The following is a 16,251-nucleotide window of genomic DNA, read 5'->3' as shown; positions in this document are numbered from 1 at the left end:
ATTCTGTGTGCCACCTAAGCACAAATGGATCTTGAATGAATAAACAATCTGGGGGCTATGTAGGCCTTAGACCAAAGAGATGTTTTATGGTTCATGAAAGATGCATTGCTGGCCCTGTAGCCACCGATTATAAAAAAAAGAGATACTTAATTCCTAATTGCCCTCTCTGGATATTGGCCATAAACATCTGTTATAATCCCAAGCCACCAAATAGGTCATCATATGTGAATAAGAATCACTAGAACAAGAAAGTTTGGAAGCAATCCAAGGATTAGCAAATGAAAGTCTTCCCTGGAACCCCTAATCTCCTCCAATCTCAGTGAAATTACAGATGTTTGTGACCAATCTCATAGCTGATTGGAAAATTTGGCAATAGAACTCACCAGAACTCTTTTATCTCAAGCCATTGGGACCATGGAACTATTTTTCACTGCTAAATGGCTACTGCTACCCTGTTACCAGGTCCTATTGGACACAGATTAACTCACTGGAAGACAAATCCTGTCTCTGAACGGATCTCATTCTGCAATGTGTCTTCTCTGACTTTCTATGACCTTCTCTGAATGCATAGGCTAAATTCCCACAGGGTGGGTCAAGCCCCAGAAAGTTCCAATGTGAAATGAAAACACTATCTCCAATTAGGGACGAAAAAAGAACTTAGTTATCTTCATAAACAAGTTGCTGAAGACCCATGAGACCCAGAGACTGTCTTTATCACTAATTTACCCAAACTGCTTGCCTAACTGGAGCCTCATCTATAATCTTGGGAGAAGGGAAACTTGTATCTTGCAACTGAACACCAATAAATAATACATGTAGAAAGAATTAAGAAGTTAGAAAATGAGCACTTGGCAGCTATCACAGTAATAATTACATCAGATAAGAATCATCAATGGATTCTAAAACCAGTTGGTGAAAGTATGGTGAGGAACAGGGTACTTGCATAGATTCAAATACTTTTAAGTTAATTTAAAATTAATCACTCAAAGTCTTTTTAGTTACTTATTAATTAATAAGTACCAAAGACCTAATAATTAATCATCTTAACCAAGTGATGATAAGTCAACAGCATGAGCAATGGGGCAAATCGACATAGTATGCCCCATGTGATCCGCTGAGAACACAGCGTCACTTCTGTGTTATTCCTGCCAAGAACACATAACCTGAATGTGATCTTAAAGAAGTTTCAGCCAGGGGCGCCTGGGTGGCTCAGTCGGTTAAGCGTCCGACTTCGGCTCAGGTCATGATCTCGCGGTCTGTGAGTTCGAGCCCCGCGTCGGGCTCTGTGCTGACAGCTCAGAGCCTGGAGCCTGTTTCCGATTCTGTGTCTCCCTCTCTCTCTGCCCCTCCCCCGTTCATGCTGTGTCTCTCTCTGTCTCCAAAAAAAATTAATAAACGTTAAAAAAAAAAAATTAAAAAAAAAAAAGAAGTATCAGCCAATCACAGATTGAAGGTCATTCAACAAAGTAGGTCTGTACTTTTTTTTTTTATGTTTTATTTTATTTTTGAAGGAGAGAGAGACAGAGTGCGAGCAGGGAAGGGGCAGAGAGAGAGGGAGACACTGAATCTGAAGCAGGCTCCAGGCTCTGAGCTGTCAGCACAGAGCCCCATGTGGGGCTCAAACCAACGAACCATGAGATCACGACCTGAGCCGAAGTTGGATGCTTAACCAACTGAGTCACCCAGGTGCCCAAGTAGGTCTGTACTCTTGAAAGTGTTAAGTAATAAAAGACAAGAAAGAACAGAGGAACTGCTCCCCATCAAAGGTGGATATAGAGACGTGAAAACCAAATACAACAGGACCCTGGATTGGATTCTGGACTGAGAAGGAAAGGATATTGTTGGAACAATCAGGAGTATTCAAATGGAATCTGTAGATTAGACCATAGTACTGTATCAGTGCTGATTTCTTGATATTGGAGGATGTACTTTGATTTTTCGGCAGAATGTCCTGTTTGTTTGTTTGTTTGTTTGTTTGTTTTGAAAACACATACTGAGATGCTTAGCTTTAGTGGGGCATCATGTTTGCAACATATTCTCAAATGATTCAGCATAATAAGGTGAAATGGTAAAATGTTAACCATTGAGGAATCCAGGTGAAAAGTATAAAGGAATTATTTGCACAAGTTTTTGCAATTTTTCTGTAAGTTAAAAATTATTGCAAAATAAAAAGGTTTTTTGATTTCTGTTTTTAAAGAAGAGGCTGCCTACATCATTTGCAAGGTTTAATGATTGTCTATTATGTTGTGTGTTTCTACTCCTCTGGCTTTATCTGAGGCCAGTGCTCATTCTCGATCCTTGTCCATGCAGCTTTGTCACAACCTAAGACAAAACAGTGGTTCAAAATGAACCTAATGGTGGGGCGCCTGGATGGGTCAGTCGGCTAAGTGTCCGACTCTTGGTTTCGGCTCAGGTCATGATCTTACGGCTCATGAGTTCAAGCCCCACATCAGCTCCACGCTAATAGTGTGGAGACTGCTTGGGATTTTCTCTCCCTTCCTTTCTGTCTGCCTTTCACCTGCTTGTGCTCTCTCTCTCTCTAAATGGATAAATAAACTTTAAAATAATAATTAAAAATAAAGAAGTAAATAGATAGAGGGATAGAGAGATGGATAAAATGAACATATTGGCATGCCACTCTGGGGAGTGCATGCGTGCGTGCACGCGCACGTGTGTGTGTGTGTGTGTGTAAGCAGGAGAGCAAAGGATGGAATTGTGCATGTACTGGCAACATATCGTATCCACAGACAAAAGTGTCATGAGGGCTCCTCTCATTGTTGAGAGATTAACATTCAAGCCCAATGAGGCAGTGAGGACATCAGGAACAGCTAATCCCCGGGGATCGCCGATCTGAGTCCTCACTGTCCCAGACAGGCTTCACAATCCTTTCACTGGTTCTCGGAGGACAGTATGCTCTCACTTAGAATTATAAAACAGATCAATAAAATAAGGTGCAAAACAGAAATGTTTTCAGCCTCCTTTTCAAAGACGGGCCTCAGTATCTTGAGTTTTTGTTCCCACCCCCTTCCCATCGCACACCATCTACTGTTCCATCCCAGCCAAGCAAAGGGGAAGAACTGAATCTGAGTTACTGTTTATTTATTTATCATTTTATTTTTTTAAGTTTATTTATTTTTGAGAGAGCAAGTGGGAGGGGCACAGAGAGAGGAGGTGTGAGAGAGAATCTCAAGCTGATCACGCAGAGCCTGACATGAGGCTTGATCTCATGAACTATGAGATCATGACCTGGGCCAAAATCAAGAGTCAGATGCTTAACCAGCTGAGCCATCCAGGTATCCCAAAATATTTTCTTTCTTTTTTCTTCTTTTTTTTTAATGTTTTATTTTATTTTTGAGTGAGAGAGAGCGGGGGAGGGGAGGTGGGCAGGAGAATGGGAACAGAGGATCTGAAGCAGGCTTCATGCTAACAGCAGAGAGCCTGATGCGTTGCTCAAATCAAACTCATGAAACTTGAGGTCATAACCTGAGCCACCCAGGTGCCCCCAAAAGATTTTATTTTTAAGCAATCTCTATAACCAACACAGGGCCCGAACTCACAACCCCGACATCAAGAGTCATATACTTCACTGACTGAGCCAGCAAGGCACCCCAACAATCTGAGTTACTTTTTAAAGTGGACCTCACTTATACATGTTTTACATTTGTTCTTAGCAAACACTGCTACAAGGACACATTCAAGTATAATGAATCTTAAGCAAGAAAAAAGGAAAATGCTTCAGCCACATAAAAAGAAGAAAAAAAAAATCAGTACCCAAGCAGCAGAACTAGGGTAGTTTGTGGTAATGACATCGTGGCTCATTGCATTTTAGTTAATGTTGCAAAGTAAGAAATCCGTGAAGAGAAATAACAACATGTAAAGAGACAATGAACAAAATGTGCTTTGCTCCTTTATTGTGACAAGGATATCTTCATTTAAATAATTCATGACACTACTTTGCCGTGTGCTACTGAATGTACAATGTGTACTTTGCAAAAATAACAAGGCTTAGTAATACGGAACTTGAATCTAATTCTCAGCTCTTAAATTTCTGATAAGAAGGAGAAAGAAGCTGCCCAAACTGCGATGAAAACCACTGAGAGGACAGCTTGCAGCGGTGGCCTGGAGAGGGGAAGTCACGTTGGCAGAGGTCCCTGCTTTCTTGCTCCCCGGGCAGTACCCTGGAGTCTCGACTGGTGGCTTTACCACCACTTTATGGCACGGCCAGGGTCTGGGTTAGGTGGGCTTCCACAACAGATGCCAGGGTCACACAGAATAAGGATTAGGTTTGGGGAATAAAGGGAGTGGAGAACGTATGCCGAAGTCTTCGGTGAATGAGAGAACAAAGCTGGGTGTGGGGAAAGCGATAAGGAAGGGTGACTGAAGAGTTTAAAATCTTTTTAGATTTTAAAATTGGGGCGCCTGGGTGGCTCAGTCGGTTAAGTGTCTGACTCTTGATTTTAGCTCAGGTCCTGTCTCGCAGTTTGTGAGTTCGAGCCCCACATTGGGCTCTGTACTTGCGGTACGGGTTGGGATTCTCTCTTTCTCCCTGTGGCTGTGCCCCTCCCCCGCTCGCTCTGTCTCTCAGAAATAAACTTAAAAAAATTTTTTTAAAGATTTTAAAATAGTTTGTCTATGCTGATTCATAGCTGCATGGAGGCACATAAGCATAAAAAATTAGGTTATCTCTGGGTGGGGGGATTCTGGGTGATTTTCCTCTTTTTGCCTACTCACATTTTCCAGTGCTTCTACAAAAGCCTGGAATTACTACTGAAGAGATAAAGAAGGCCCCAGGCTTCCAGGTGGTCCCTACCAAGTGGAGCACTCATTCTCCTAGTCTTTGCTTGTCTAGCCTCCTATGTATCCTTCAGACTCCAGCCTAAATGTCAGATCCTCAGGGGAAGGCTTTCCTGATCCCCTGGACCCGCTGAGGTCTCCTTACGTTTCCTTTGCTACTGAGCACGGTCGGAGCTATTTATCTGATATGCGGGGGGGGGGGCCGGTCAAGCCTGCTTGGGAAATGAGAATGCATGTACACAGACTTCTCATTGTTATCAAAGTGCAGTACGACCTTCCATGTATGATACATATGGTATAACTTGTGGCCAGTGAAGCAATATGGTGCTGGGGAAGGAGCAAGAAAGTGTACCTGGAACCAGCATGGCAGGCCTAAGTTATGTGGCTGGTGGGAAGCCATTTTTTGCAACAATATTGGTGACCATGTAAGGTAATGGCAGTGAAAATTTAGGGTGATATTTCTGGGGTGCTGACAGAATCCCCCCACGTCCCCAACAGGCTGACCATTCCTGCTGCCCACATCCTTGCCTGTCGGAGGAGGCTCCTGCCGCTCACAGAGCACTCCCCCCTCAATGTCATCTCCTGTCCTCTGCTGAAACCTGTATCCTTTACACTTGATGTGCACTATAATGTAATCTAAGCATGGTTTTTGTTTCCGTTCCTGCTGACCCTCAAACTCCATCCATTTTTGGGGCTCATTCACTATTTAAAGTCTTTCTCTTCCACTGCACCTCAAGCCGCAAGGAAGAAGGCATGGTGTTTGTGTTGTTTGCTACTATGCCCCCAGCACTTGGTATGGTGCTTCTGACTTGGCAGGGGCTGAGAAAACATGTGTAAGTTAGAATCAGGAATGAAAAAAATAATAAAAATAGAAAATCACTGCTTGTATTAACTTCCTGTTCATTGTAACAATTACTGCTGACTTAACTGGCCTAGAGCGGTGCAAATGTATGTTCTCAGAGTTCCGGAGGTCAGAAGTCTGAAATCAGTTTCACTGGGCTCCAGTCAAGGTGCTGCCAGGGCTGACCTCCTCTGGAGGCTCGGAGAGGAGAATCTGTCCCCTTGTCCCTTTCGCGTTCTAGAAGCGGCCGGCCTTCCTTGGCTCGTGGCCGCTTCTTGAAGCACGGCATTGTCAGACGTCTCCATCTCTCCCACTGCTTCTGGCATGACATTGTCTGTCGGGCCTCTTGCCTCCCTTTTAAGGACGATTGTGATTACGTTGAGCCCTGATCACGCAAGATAACCTCCCCATCTCAACATCCTTCATCACATCTGCAAACTGCCTTTGCCCCATCACGTAACATCCACGAGTTCCAGGGTGAGGGTATGGACATACTTGGAGGCCACTATTCAGTCTGCCACATTGCTCTAACTTCTGACACACGGAAAACACTCCAAAATATTTGTGCCGGTGCTACATTGTGCTCTCAGATATCCGGTGAGAGGCAGGGACATCCCCTTGTCCTGAAATAGGACATATTTTATTCTACTAAAATATGAACTTCAGAGGGCAGGAACGTTTTACACTCTGTTTAGTGTTGAATCCCGGGCACCCAGAGTTGTGTTTGGCACATGGTAGGCATTCAGTAAATATTTGTTGAATGCTGGATGAAGAGACAGCATTCTTCCGACACCCATCATTTACTTCCCCTTCTTCCAAAATAACTTCAGTTTCTATAGGGTGATCCATGTGGTTCTGTAGAAGCCGATTCTATCCCTGGCTCCAAAATGCATATGAATAAAGGCTAATTCCATTTATTTGGGTCAATCTCCTGGCCACAGCAACTGGCAAAAGTAGGCACGGACCTATGCTAGTCCAAGCAGAGTGAAGCTCAAACAAAGAAATTATTTTTTATTTCCATTCACAACGGAGGAAACCTCATAATGAAGCCAGGACTGCCAAAGGCAGAGCTGAAGAGCAGAAAGAATCAAGTCACTGGTTTTATTACTGAACCTCTGAATTGAGCTTCAACTGCAGCCAAACCTACTCCGATTTTTTCAATTATAGGAGAGGGAAATATTTCCTTTATTACTCGTGTCAAGTTTGGGGGTTACTCACAACGAAACATTCGAAACCCACGAAGCAGCAGTGCCAGGGAAAGATGAAAAAGGCATCTAGAGAACCCGAACAGATCATTCTGTTTCGTTGGGAAAGAAGGAACGGGGTACTCGTGCATCCTGCGTTCTTGCCTCTGAGGAAGAGTGGACTCTTGGGGCCATCAGGTCACCCTTGGCTGTGCGCCACAGCACTCTGGGAGTGGAGTCAATACTGCTTCCTCGGCCCCATCCCCGCGTGTTGAGCCAAAATCTCCACGGATGGGATGCAGAGTCTGTTTTTACAAACTCAAGTGATCCTATGGGCCCAGCCCTTCTCAGCATCCGGGAATTTGACTTCCCAGTAGCAGCAGATCCCGGGGCTCATGTCAAGCCGAGTACAAAGCACTGGGTGTGTGTAGGGCGGTCTTAGGAGGAGGTGGAACTCCTTTTGGAGGCCCTGAGCTCATGAAGTTCTGAGACCTGCATGGGAATCTAATTGTCTCTCTCCCATGTGTAAAGAGCGTCAGTTGAGCTTTCGATGCATTTTATTTTTCTAAAGGTAGCTGGTTCACAGCTAAATTCCGGAGGGTTGATATGACCAGAGAAGGGACGACTGGATAAATGGATCATCATGGGCCATATTAAACCTATTTATCTTCCTTTCACTTAAGCAATAAGGAAAATCAGGGCAGCTCCAGGGTTAGTGAATTCAAGGACTCAATGAGGTCATCAAAGGCCAGAATCTTCCATATTTTCACTTTGCCTCCTCAGTAGTTTGCTTTGGTCCTTAGGCTCATTCCCTGAGGTGATTTCCAAATGACTAACAAAGTGAGCGATTATCCTCACACAACAGGAACCACAGATGGAAAGGGCAGGTCCCTTCCTCAAGCCCCTATTTAAGTCCCTTTGAGAGCTAAGAAAACTCTCCCAGAAGCTCTCTAGCAGCCACTCGCCATGTGTCCTTAGGCAGAATTAGTGTCTACATGCCCTTTCATAATCCAGACGCCACCAAGGGGGTGGAATCATCGTGAACCTGTCCAAGCCTGACTCACCCTTGGCGGGGCAGGGTGACAAGCCGCCTCTGAAGCACATAATGCCTGGGGAGAAGGGCCTCTGTCAGGAATATGGAGAAGAAACAGGCAATGGTAATCAACAGTGTCTGGCCCGCTAAACAGGCACCAAAGAAAGAAAACATCTATGTAGCTGCCCAGGCGTCTGATCCACCCAACCTTTACGGGTTGCCCCTTTAGTTCAGAGTTCTTACTTGTCTCTGTCCTTGCTCCCCTCTATACTTGAGATCTGACTACAGGTATTTCTTAAAGGGGCAAATGTGGTTTTAATATCTGGTAATATAACTCTTACTCCTTTTTTCCTTTATATTTATACTTTTCTTAACTGTTGGTATCCATTTTCTTTAAGTTTTATTTCTTTATTTTGAGAGAGAGCATGCGCATGTGAGCTGGGGAGGAGTAGAGAGAGAGAGAGAGAGAGAGAGAGAGAGACAGGAAATCTCAAGCAGGTTCCCCACTGTCTCTGCAGAGCCTGACACGGGGCTCAGTCCCATGAACCCTGACATCGTGACCTGAGCTGAAATCAACAGTCAGACACTTAACTGACTGAGCCACCCAGGCGCCCCTGTCGCTATCCATTTTATTTTCTGGATTCGCTTTAGAATCAGTTTCTCGAGGTCCATAAGAATATCCTATTTGGGAATTTGCACTAGGACTGACCTGAACTTTAAGACTAATTTCAAGACAATGGGCATCTTTAAACATGGCACATCTTCTTTTCAGTTTTTGTTTTTAACTGTCCTTTAACACAAGTTTGTAATTTCCTGCACAAGGGTCTTGCACTTACTGTTTCAGTTTTATGCAACAGACAAAGGGAAGCAGAGCTAAGAGAAGGCAGTGAGGGTGGGGGGAGTAGGGGGGCAGGCAGGCAGGCCCCACGGCCTGGGTGACATTGTTTGAATCCAAGGATCTCTCCCGGCCTGAAGCTAGACCAATCTTAAGTCAATGCGTTCCCGTTTCTTCTGAAGCTGGTTTGAATTCCATTTCTGTTATTTGCACCTGAAAGCATTCTAACCATGACATCAAAAGAATACACCGGGAGAACAGGAGGAAAGATGACAAACATCCACTGAATGCTTCCTGTGCACTTGGGGTTTTCTTCTTCTGTTCCTAAGACCTGCTAGCCTACTTAGGGCTCGTCTGCAGCCACCTCTATGCTTACTCTGCCGTAACCCTCCTGGACATTTCCTAAACAGATTCTTCAATACAGAACAGAGACAGATGTTCTCTTAAAACCTTTCTCCATTTTCCTACGATTTTTCTGGGAATTTCACTCCCCCTACACAGAAGTAATAGGATTCTTGGTAGCTGTGGAAGCTAATATCCTGTGCCTTATAAATGGCTGGTAGCGTTAATTATCAGGGCTGCGGCATTTGGGAAATTGTGCAATGAACAACTTCAGGAGGTGCCATTAACACAGATGACAGTGTGAAACAGCACCCCCGGAGTTGTGTGACATGCCACCCTTGGGTATTATTACTGTGCATAATTCCTTCTGGAATTGTTTTATAGGAGTCTTGAGTTAATTAAATAGTGAAAAGTCTTGAGCGAAGCCAAGTATTCGTAATCGCCCATACTTGAGAACTTGGAATATCTTGAAAAGTTCCTTCCTCCCAGGGAGCTAGCAAATGAAAAAGTTGTTCTGATCATTTTTTTGCTATTCTTGGAATTAGGAGTGTTTAGGATCTCTTCATTCAGCAAGCATTTACCCAGTGGCTGCTGTGTACCTAGTATTGTTCTCAATGTTAGGGACACAGAGAGTCACCAGAAAAAGTTCTTGCCCTCACAGAGCTACAGTCTAGTGGAGGAGACACACGGTAAGTAAACAAGTACTGTATATAACATAATATCAGGTGGTGCTAAGTGCTGTAAAGACAAGTTAAACCCTTTAATTTTTTTTTTAATTAAAAAAAAATTTTTTTTTAACGTTTATTTTTGAGACAGAGAGAGACAGAGCATGAGTGGGGGAGGGGCAGAGAGAGAGGGAGACACAGAATCCGAAACAGGCTCCAGGCTCTGAGCTGTCAGCACAGAGCCCGACGCGGGGCTCGAACTCACGGACCGCGAGATCGTGACCTGAGCCGAAGTCGGCTGCTTAACCGACTGAGCCACCCAGGCGCCCCAAGTTAAACCTTTTAAAGTGTGGCACCACCATAGAAGAGTGGTACCACTTACAAAATGGGAAGTGAGAATTTCAAGCGCACAGGCTTTGCCTAGCGTAAGCCAATGACCTTCCCACCATCCACTCTCCCTCTGTGCCCATCCCCACCCAATAAAACTCAAGGGTTTTCCTTCTTAGCTTCATCCACTTCTAAAAACTGCCCCAGTGACAAATGATGGTTATCCATGACCATGGGATCTATGTGAAAGGACGGGAGCATGTCCAAAACCTGGGGCTGAGGAGAGAGAAGACTCAGGAGGAACCAGATTTCCAGACTCACCTTGGATATTTAGAAACCCAGTGGGCCTTTGAATATGCTCTCTGCTACCTCCACACAGAAACAGTCTCCTTTCAAATGGGTGCTCAGGAACTCAGAGTGATGGGGCTGTTCTGAATTCAAACTTAACCTAGATGCATCGTCTCTGGGAAATGCACACACCAGATTTCCTCACCGTTCACAGATGGGATAGACATCCTGGCCTGAGCCCTCCCACGGGCCGCTTGGAAAGAGGGGGTGGGTGCAGGGAGGTGAGTGTGGGGGGTATTCTCTCTTCACTGTACATTTTTCTGGACCACCCCATTTCTGGTCGGCTGTGATGGACACAAATGATGAGAGTGAATCCTTCGCTGTTCATGTCCTCCCTCTCCACCGACACACACATGCACACACACAGAAGAAGACAGTCCATCTGTGTCTTGGGATTGCACTTGCATGAATGTCGCCCCAACGACCCACCGGGGAAAGCTACAGGTTTGAACAGCTCCAGCCCTGGAATGAAAGGCCTTTGTGTGGGGCGTTGCCTGCTGCTGAGTCGGGGCAATTAGAAACCGGTCCCACCAGTGTGGCTAGGAGACCAGAGGCAAACCTCTCATGGGATTCTTTGAGGGACAGACGCAAACAGCCCAGTGTCCTTTTGGGAGTCAGAGGAAAAGTCAGCCTAATCGAGTGGCAGGGGGATGACATTAACGGAAGCTTTTAGACACGTGGTCATATAAGCATGATATACTGGGGGAAATGCCATGATAGAGGTTTGTAAACATTGCTGGGGGTGGAAGATGTGCAGGAAAGGTCCCAGGAGAGGGGCCACTAGAGTTGAGGTGAGGAAGAACTTGCCAGAGTGATGGTTTAAGAAGCTGAACCTTTGAAAAATGTCTTAAATATCATGAAACTCCATTTAAGAAATCTTCTTAAGGGGCGCCTGGGTGGGTCAGTCAGTTAAGCTTCATCTGGCTTCGGCTCAGGTCATGATCTCACGGTTTGTGGGTCCAAGCCCCGCGTCTGGCTTTGTGCTGACAGCCCAGAGCCTGGATCCTGCTTCGGATTCTGTGTTCTCCTCTCTCTCTCTGTCCCTCCCCTGCTCGCACTCTGTCTTGCTCTCTCTCAAATATAAATAAAAGCATTAAAAGAAATCTTCTTAAATCTGAACAATGCGGTATATATTTTAGCACAGAAAAGAAAAATCTTACCTCACTGAGATTAAGAAAAAACTTTCAAAGAAAATTGTGACAACATAGTTCTACCCTATACCACAATATCCTATTTAATACCTTTATAACTGTGACTGCTTCCAGTAAGACAAAATTATCCAGAAATTATAAAACAAAACATCTAAACAATGGCTCCTCTGCCTTGAAAACGGGGTTTGTACCAATACAGCCCGGTTTACATATAGATACTTCAGACATTCAAGCAATGCTAAATTCTCTCATGCATCCATAAGCTTATTCAGTGGTGGGGGAACAGGGACTATAAGAATAAATAGGGTTCAAAAGAAATGTTTAACAATCAAAAGTTGATTGCACTGTCACTATTTGACCCAGCAGTTCCATTTCTAGGTAGAGCCCTAAAAGAAATAAAGACATCCATCTAGAAAAGCCTGCGCACAGATGTTCTTAGCATTATTCACAATCGCCAAAATGTGGAAACAACACAAATGTCCATCAACTTAGGAATGGGTAAATAAAATATGGACTATCCATCCATGGAATATTATTTAACGACAAAAAGGAAAGAAGTATTGATATTTGCTACAAAATGGATGACCCTTGGGAACATTGGCTGAGCAAAGAAAATCACGGGCCCCAAATGGTGTCACTTAGACCGAGTTGCCAAACCGCGGCTTAATACCCAATAATTGCAGTTTCAGCCTCCCCCAGAAATGGGGCTTTAACCGGTCAGTCAGGAAAATTTTTCTTCCCATCTGCACCAACAAGTCTGGTACACAGTCTCTATCCCCCGAAGAAAGATGAGGCAATCTACGTGATAAGACCTGTTGCTTTTTCTTTCCCCTAGCAAACAGCCTTGTTTGGAACAATCCTTTTCTTTTGCTAATAGCTTTCTTACCCCCACCCTCCAACCATAAAAGCTTTCCTTCCATTTTATTTTGTACAACTCCTCTTAGAGTCCGGCTCCACTTGCTAAGTGGGTCCCGCCCATTTACTTGGTTGCATTTTGTTATTTAACAACAATACATGAACAGAGCCAGTCACAGAAGACCACGTGTTGTAAGACTGTATTTATACGAAAAGTACAGAAAAGGCAATTTATAGAAACAGAAAGTAGATTTCACGGTTGCCCAGTGCTGGGGGTGGAGATGGAAAGTTACTGCTAATGGGTAGGAAGTTTCTTTCGGGGGTGTTGAAAATGCCCTAAACTTAGATTGTGGTAGTGTTTACACAACTCTGTGAATATACTAAAACCACTGACTTGTACCTTTTGAATGATGACTTTTATTGCATGTGAATTCTATATCAATAAAGATGTCTAAAAGAAAGTTGATTGCGCTGACTTGAAAAACTAAAATGAATTGGGCTTTTACATTTGATTAAAATCAAGCATAACTCGAATTGGATTAGACTATGAGCAAATAGTTTCTGTAGATGTTAGCAGGAGAGGAGACATGGCTGACCCAAAGAGAGAGGAAGAAAGACTTAATCCAGGGGCACCTGGGTGGCTCATTTGGTTGAGCATCTGACTCTTGATTTCACCTCAGATCGTGATCATAGGGTCACGTGGGTTTGAGTTTTGCGTTGATTCTCTCTCTCTCTCTCTCTCTCTCTCTCTCTCTCCTTCCTCCTGCCCCTCTCCCCTGCTTGCTCACACTCTCTCACTGAAATAAATAAAAAAAAAAAATCTAAATTTTGGGGAATAAACTAATTGATGTTCAGCAACAAAACCACCACTACAAATTAAAGATGGGTTCAGGAGGCCAAATCTAGAGACCAGAAGTTGACATACAACTTCCCCTTAAAAGCAGCAGCCCAGGGGCGCCTGGGTGGCTCAGTCGGTTAAGCGGCCGACTTCATCTCAGGTCATGATCTCGCGGTCTGTGGGTTCGAGCCCCGCATCGGGCTCTGTGCTGACCGCTCAGAGCCTGGAGCCTGTTTCAGATTCTGTGTCTCCCTCTCTCTCTGCCCCTCCCCCATTCATGCTCTGTCTCTCTCTGTCTCAAAAATAAATAAACGTTAAAAAAAAAATAAATTCTTTAAAAAAAAAAAAAGCAGCAGTCCAGAATATGTAATAATAGCTTCATATGAAACTATGAAACCTACACAGCTCTCTGCAGAAATGCAGCTACTATGAAACAAAGCAAAGTAATTCCACTGAGCAGATTAGTCCCATATCCTTATGCCATAGTAGAGACTCAGGTACCAGACAAAGGCTATGACTTCCAGTGACAAAATGTCAGGCCTAATGTTAATGAGCCTCAAAATATACCACAAGATCTCTATTGACCTCCAGTGGTTACAGCTAAAATTGCGTGGTTTATGATACATGAGAAGAGAACATGATGTACCACAAGCAATTTTGGATTTGGGGTTTGGTCTATTATTTTATCTTGAAAGCTGTAAAGTTGGACTAAAAGGAAACCCAGCCAATGACTCCCATAAAAAGTTCCCTTCCCTGATTTTTAAGCATTGACTAAAGAGCTTATTTTTCTGTGGCCTGTTTTTGCAGCCTTTTTCAACACAGCCAGGAAGGTGCTTGCCTCCCTCCGGTGACTTGGTGACTCCATCGTGGGCCGTCTGCGGACAAACCACTGTGCACCCGCGGATGCAGGCGAGGGTACGCGGGAGAGCAGGTGAGCAAGCAGGTAGGAGAAAAGAAATGGCTGACTGAAAAGAGACAGGCAGGAGGGAGTGTAAGAAAGGGTGGAAGGCAGGTATTACAAATTAAAATAGGCCAATCTGGTTTTGCACAACTCTGGCGCTTTTTGGTAGCTACCTCAGCAGTTCAGAGATTCGCCTCTCCCAGCAACCTCACCACCAGGCTGTAGTGAAAACAACTAACACCAAACGTTGCTATACCTACAGTTTCCCTAAACAAACCTAGTAAACAACCCCCGAGCACTTCATACAGTCTCCTCTATGGGCTTGAAGGAGTCCCAGCTCTCTGTCCTTTGGGTGAAAGGTTTGCTCAGTTGAGGAAGTGCAATGTTCCAGAAGCGAGATTCTACTATTACCCTCATTGCTAGCCTCAGGCTACCAGAAACCCCCAGACTGGCAAGGCCATTGATCTGCGGATAAAGTCTTACAAGCACCTGCTACTGGGCTGGCTGGATTCTTCAGCCAGGAACAGGCGTGTCGGAGGGCTCTCTAGAATATTTTCAGTCCCACATCTAAATACCTTCAATTTTTCCAAAGAATCCATTTCTACCGTTCATCTGACAAATGAACAAGCCACTGGTTGCTCTGATAATAACTCATGTCTGATATTTGCTATGCTAACTAGCAAAGTATCTTGTAATAACTGAGACATTGTGACCTTTCCAGTAACAGTGCTAGCTAATCACGCTTAGAGCATTAAATCCTGATCAAAACACTCACTGTTCCTGTATGTAATTTCAACCAGTGCATTCAAATATCACACCATCTCTGCTGGAGTATTTCAAAGCAAATAACAGACATAGGAGGCAAGGGCAAGAAAAGAACAAGAAGCCATTGGCAATCGGTGGCGACTGTCGTTAACCATTCTTGCCCGTATTCCTAAATGTTACTTCCCTGGTCACTCCTCGGATATTTTTCAGATCCGTTCATTTCAGATCCGTTGTTCAGGTAACAATTATTTATGGACCGCCTGTGTACCAGATATCTACTTGACATATATTATCCTTCCATTCTAAGGAGAATTTAATACACTAAGAGAATGTTAAAAATTCACTGGCTGAAGTCTCTGATGTTTGCAGAAACTAAACATCTCACTGTGGTGTGGAGGTGTTCTAGCCCTCCAAGGCTCCATTTTATCCTCAAGGAGAAAGCAGCACTAGAAGATTCTGTTTATAAACCTTAAAATACCAGTCGCTTTATTTGTTCTTTCTAAGGGAAAGAAAAAAAAAAAGAAACCCTTAAAGCTTATATAAACATTTTACTATATTTTATCTTCCTTTAAGACCCAATGATAATTACATCCTTGGGCTACATTTACCTTAACTGTGATTTAGTGCATCGTAAAAAAATCGTGAATAAGAATTCTTGACGTTGCTTGTTAGTCCAGAGGTCAAACCAATGACTTATAAGAGCAACTCTTTCCTGAAAGAGCTATAAGGGAGAGAAAATGTCATTTTCCTGTATAGTTCAATCTAAGTTGCTAAGCAATCCTTAGACAGTCTACCAACCTCATGGCTAATATTTGCATAGCACATTACAGTTCGTGAAGCACTTTCACTGTGTAGCAGAGGTCTATCCCTTCCGCTTCAACTGCTTTTATCTGGGGATAGAGAGACAAGCCCAGGCTTGTTGGGTGGGCTGGTGGGAAAGGCTGGCCAGAAGATATAATTACAGTGGGGCCCGAGGAGGGCCTCTCTGGAGAACAAAGAGGTAATGAATCCTGGCTCTTGTTTCTACCTAAACGAATGTGGCCTGGGGAAACAGATGCCAAACATTTCATCTTGAAAACACCTACAGGCTACACTTAAATAGTGAAAACAACAGGGCCATTTTAAGTAGGTATGATTTTACTAACCCACAGTCTTACATCTTTATAACCCTCACCAAAACAAGAGTGAATACATATTGCTAAGTAGCCATTGTTAGCCGTGTCTCCAAGGAAGACATACGCCAAGGACCCCCCCAAACCTGGGTGTCGCTCCAGCTTTGCTCGGATGATATATACAAACTCACTGGCTTTATTACTGGGTAAGGCTTTGGCCTTAGCCCGGCTAGTCTCCTTCCCTTGGAACAGGCCTGAAC

At 44.1% G+C, this 16,251-nt stretch overlaps 1 protein-coding gene across 1 annotated transcript in view; it reads right to left on the bottom strand.

Moving 5' to 3' along the window:
• Window positions 1-16,251, bottom strand: part of ECT2L (epithelial cell transforming 2 like) — an 81,433-nt gene that overhangs the window by 50,906 nt on the left and 14,276 nt on the right. Inside the window, exon 4 of the mRNA XM_049654457.1 lies at window positions 15,488-15,600. Within this exon, the coding sequence (XP_049510414.1) occupies window positions 15,488-15,600 (113 nt within the window). The remainder of the gene's footprint in view (window positions 1-15,487; window positions 15,601-16,251) is intronic.

Source organism: Panthera uncia (assembly GCF_023721935.1).
Source record: "Panthera uncia isolate 11264 chromosome B2 unlocalized genomic scaffold, Puncia_PCG_1.0 HiC_scaffold_24, whole genome shotgun sequence".
In the NCBI taxonomy this organism is placed as follows: domain Eukaryota; kingdom Metazoa; phylum Chordata; class Mammalia; order Carnivora; family Felidae; genus Panthera; species Panthera uncia.
This window is presented reverse-complemented; position numbering and strand designations above follow the sequence as displayed.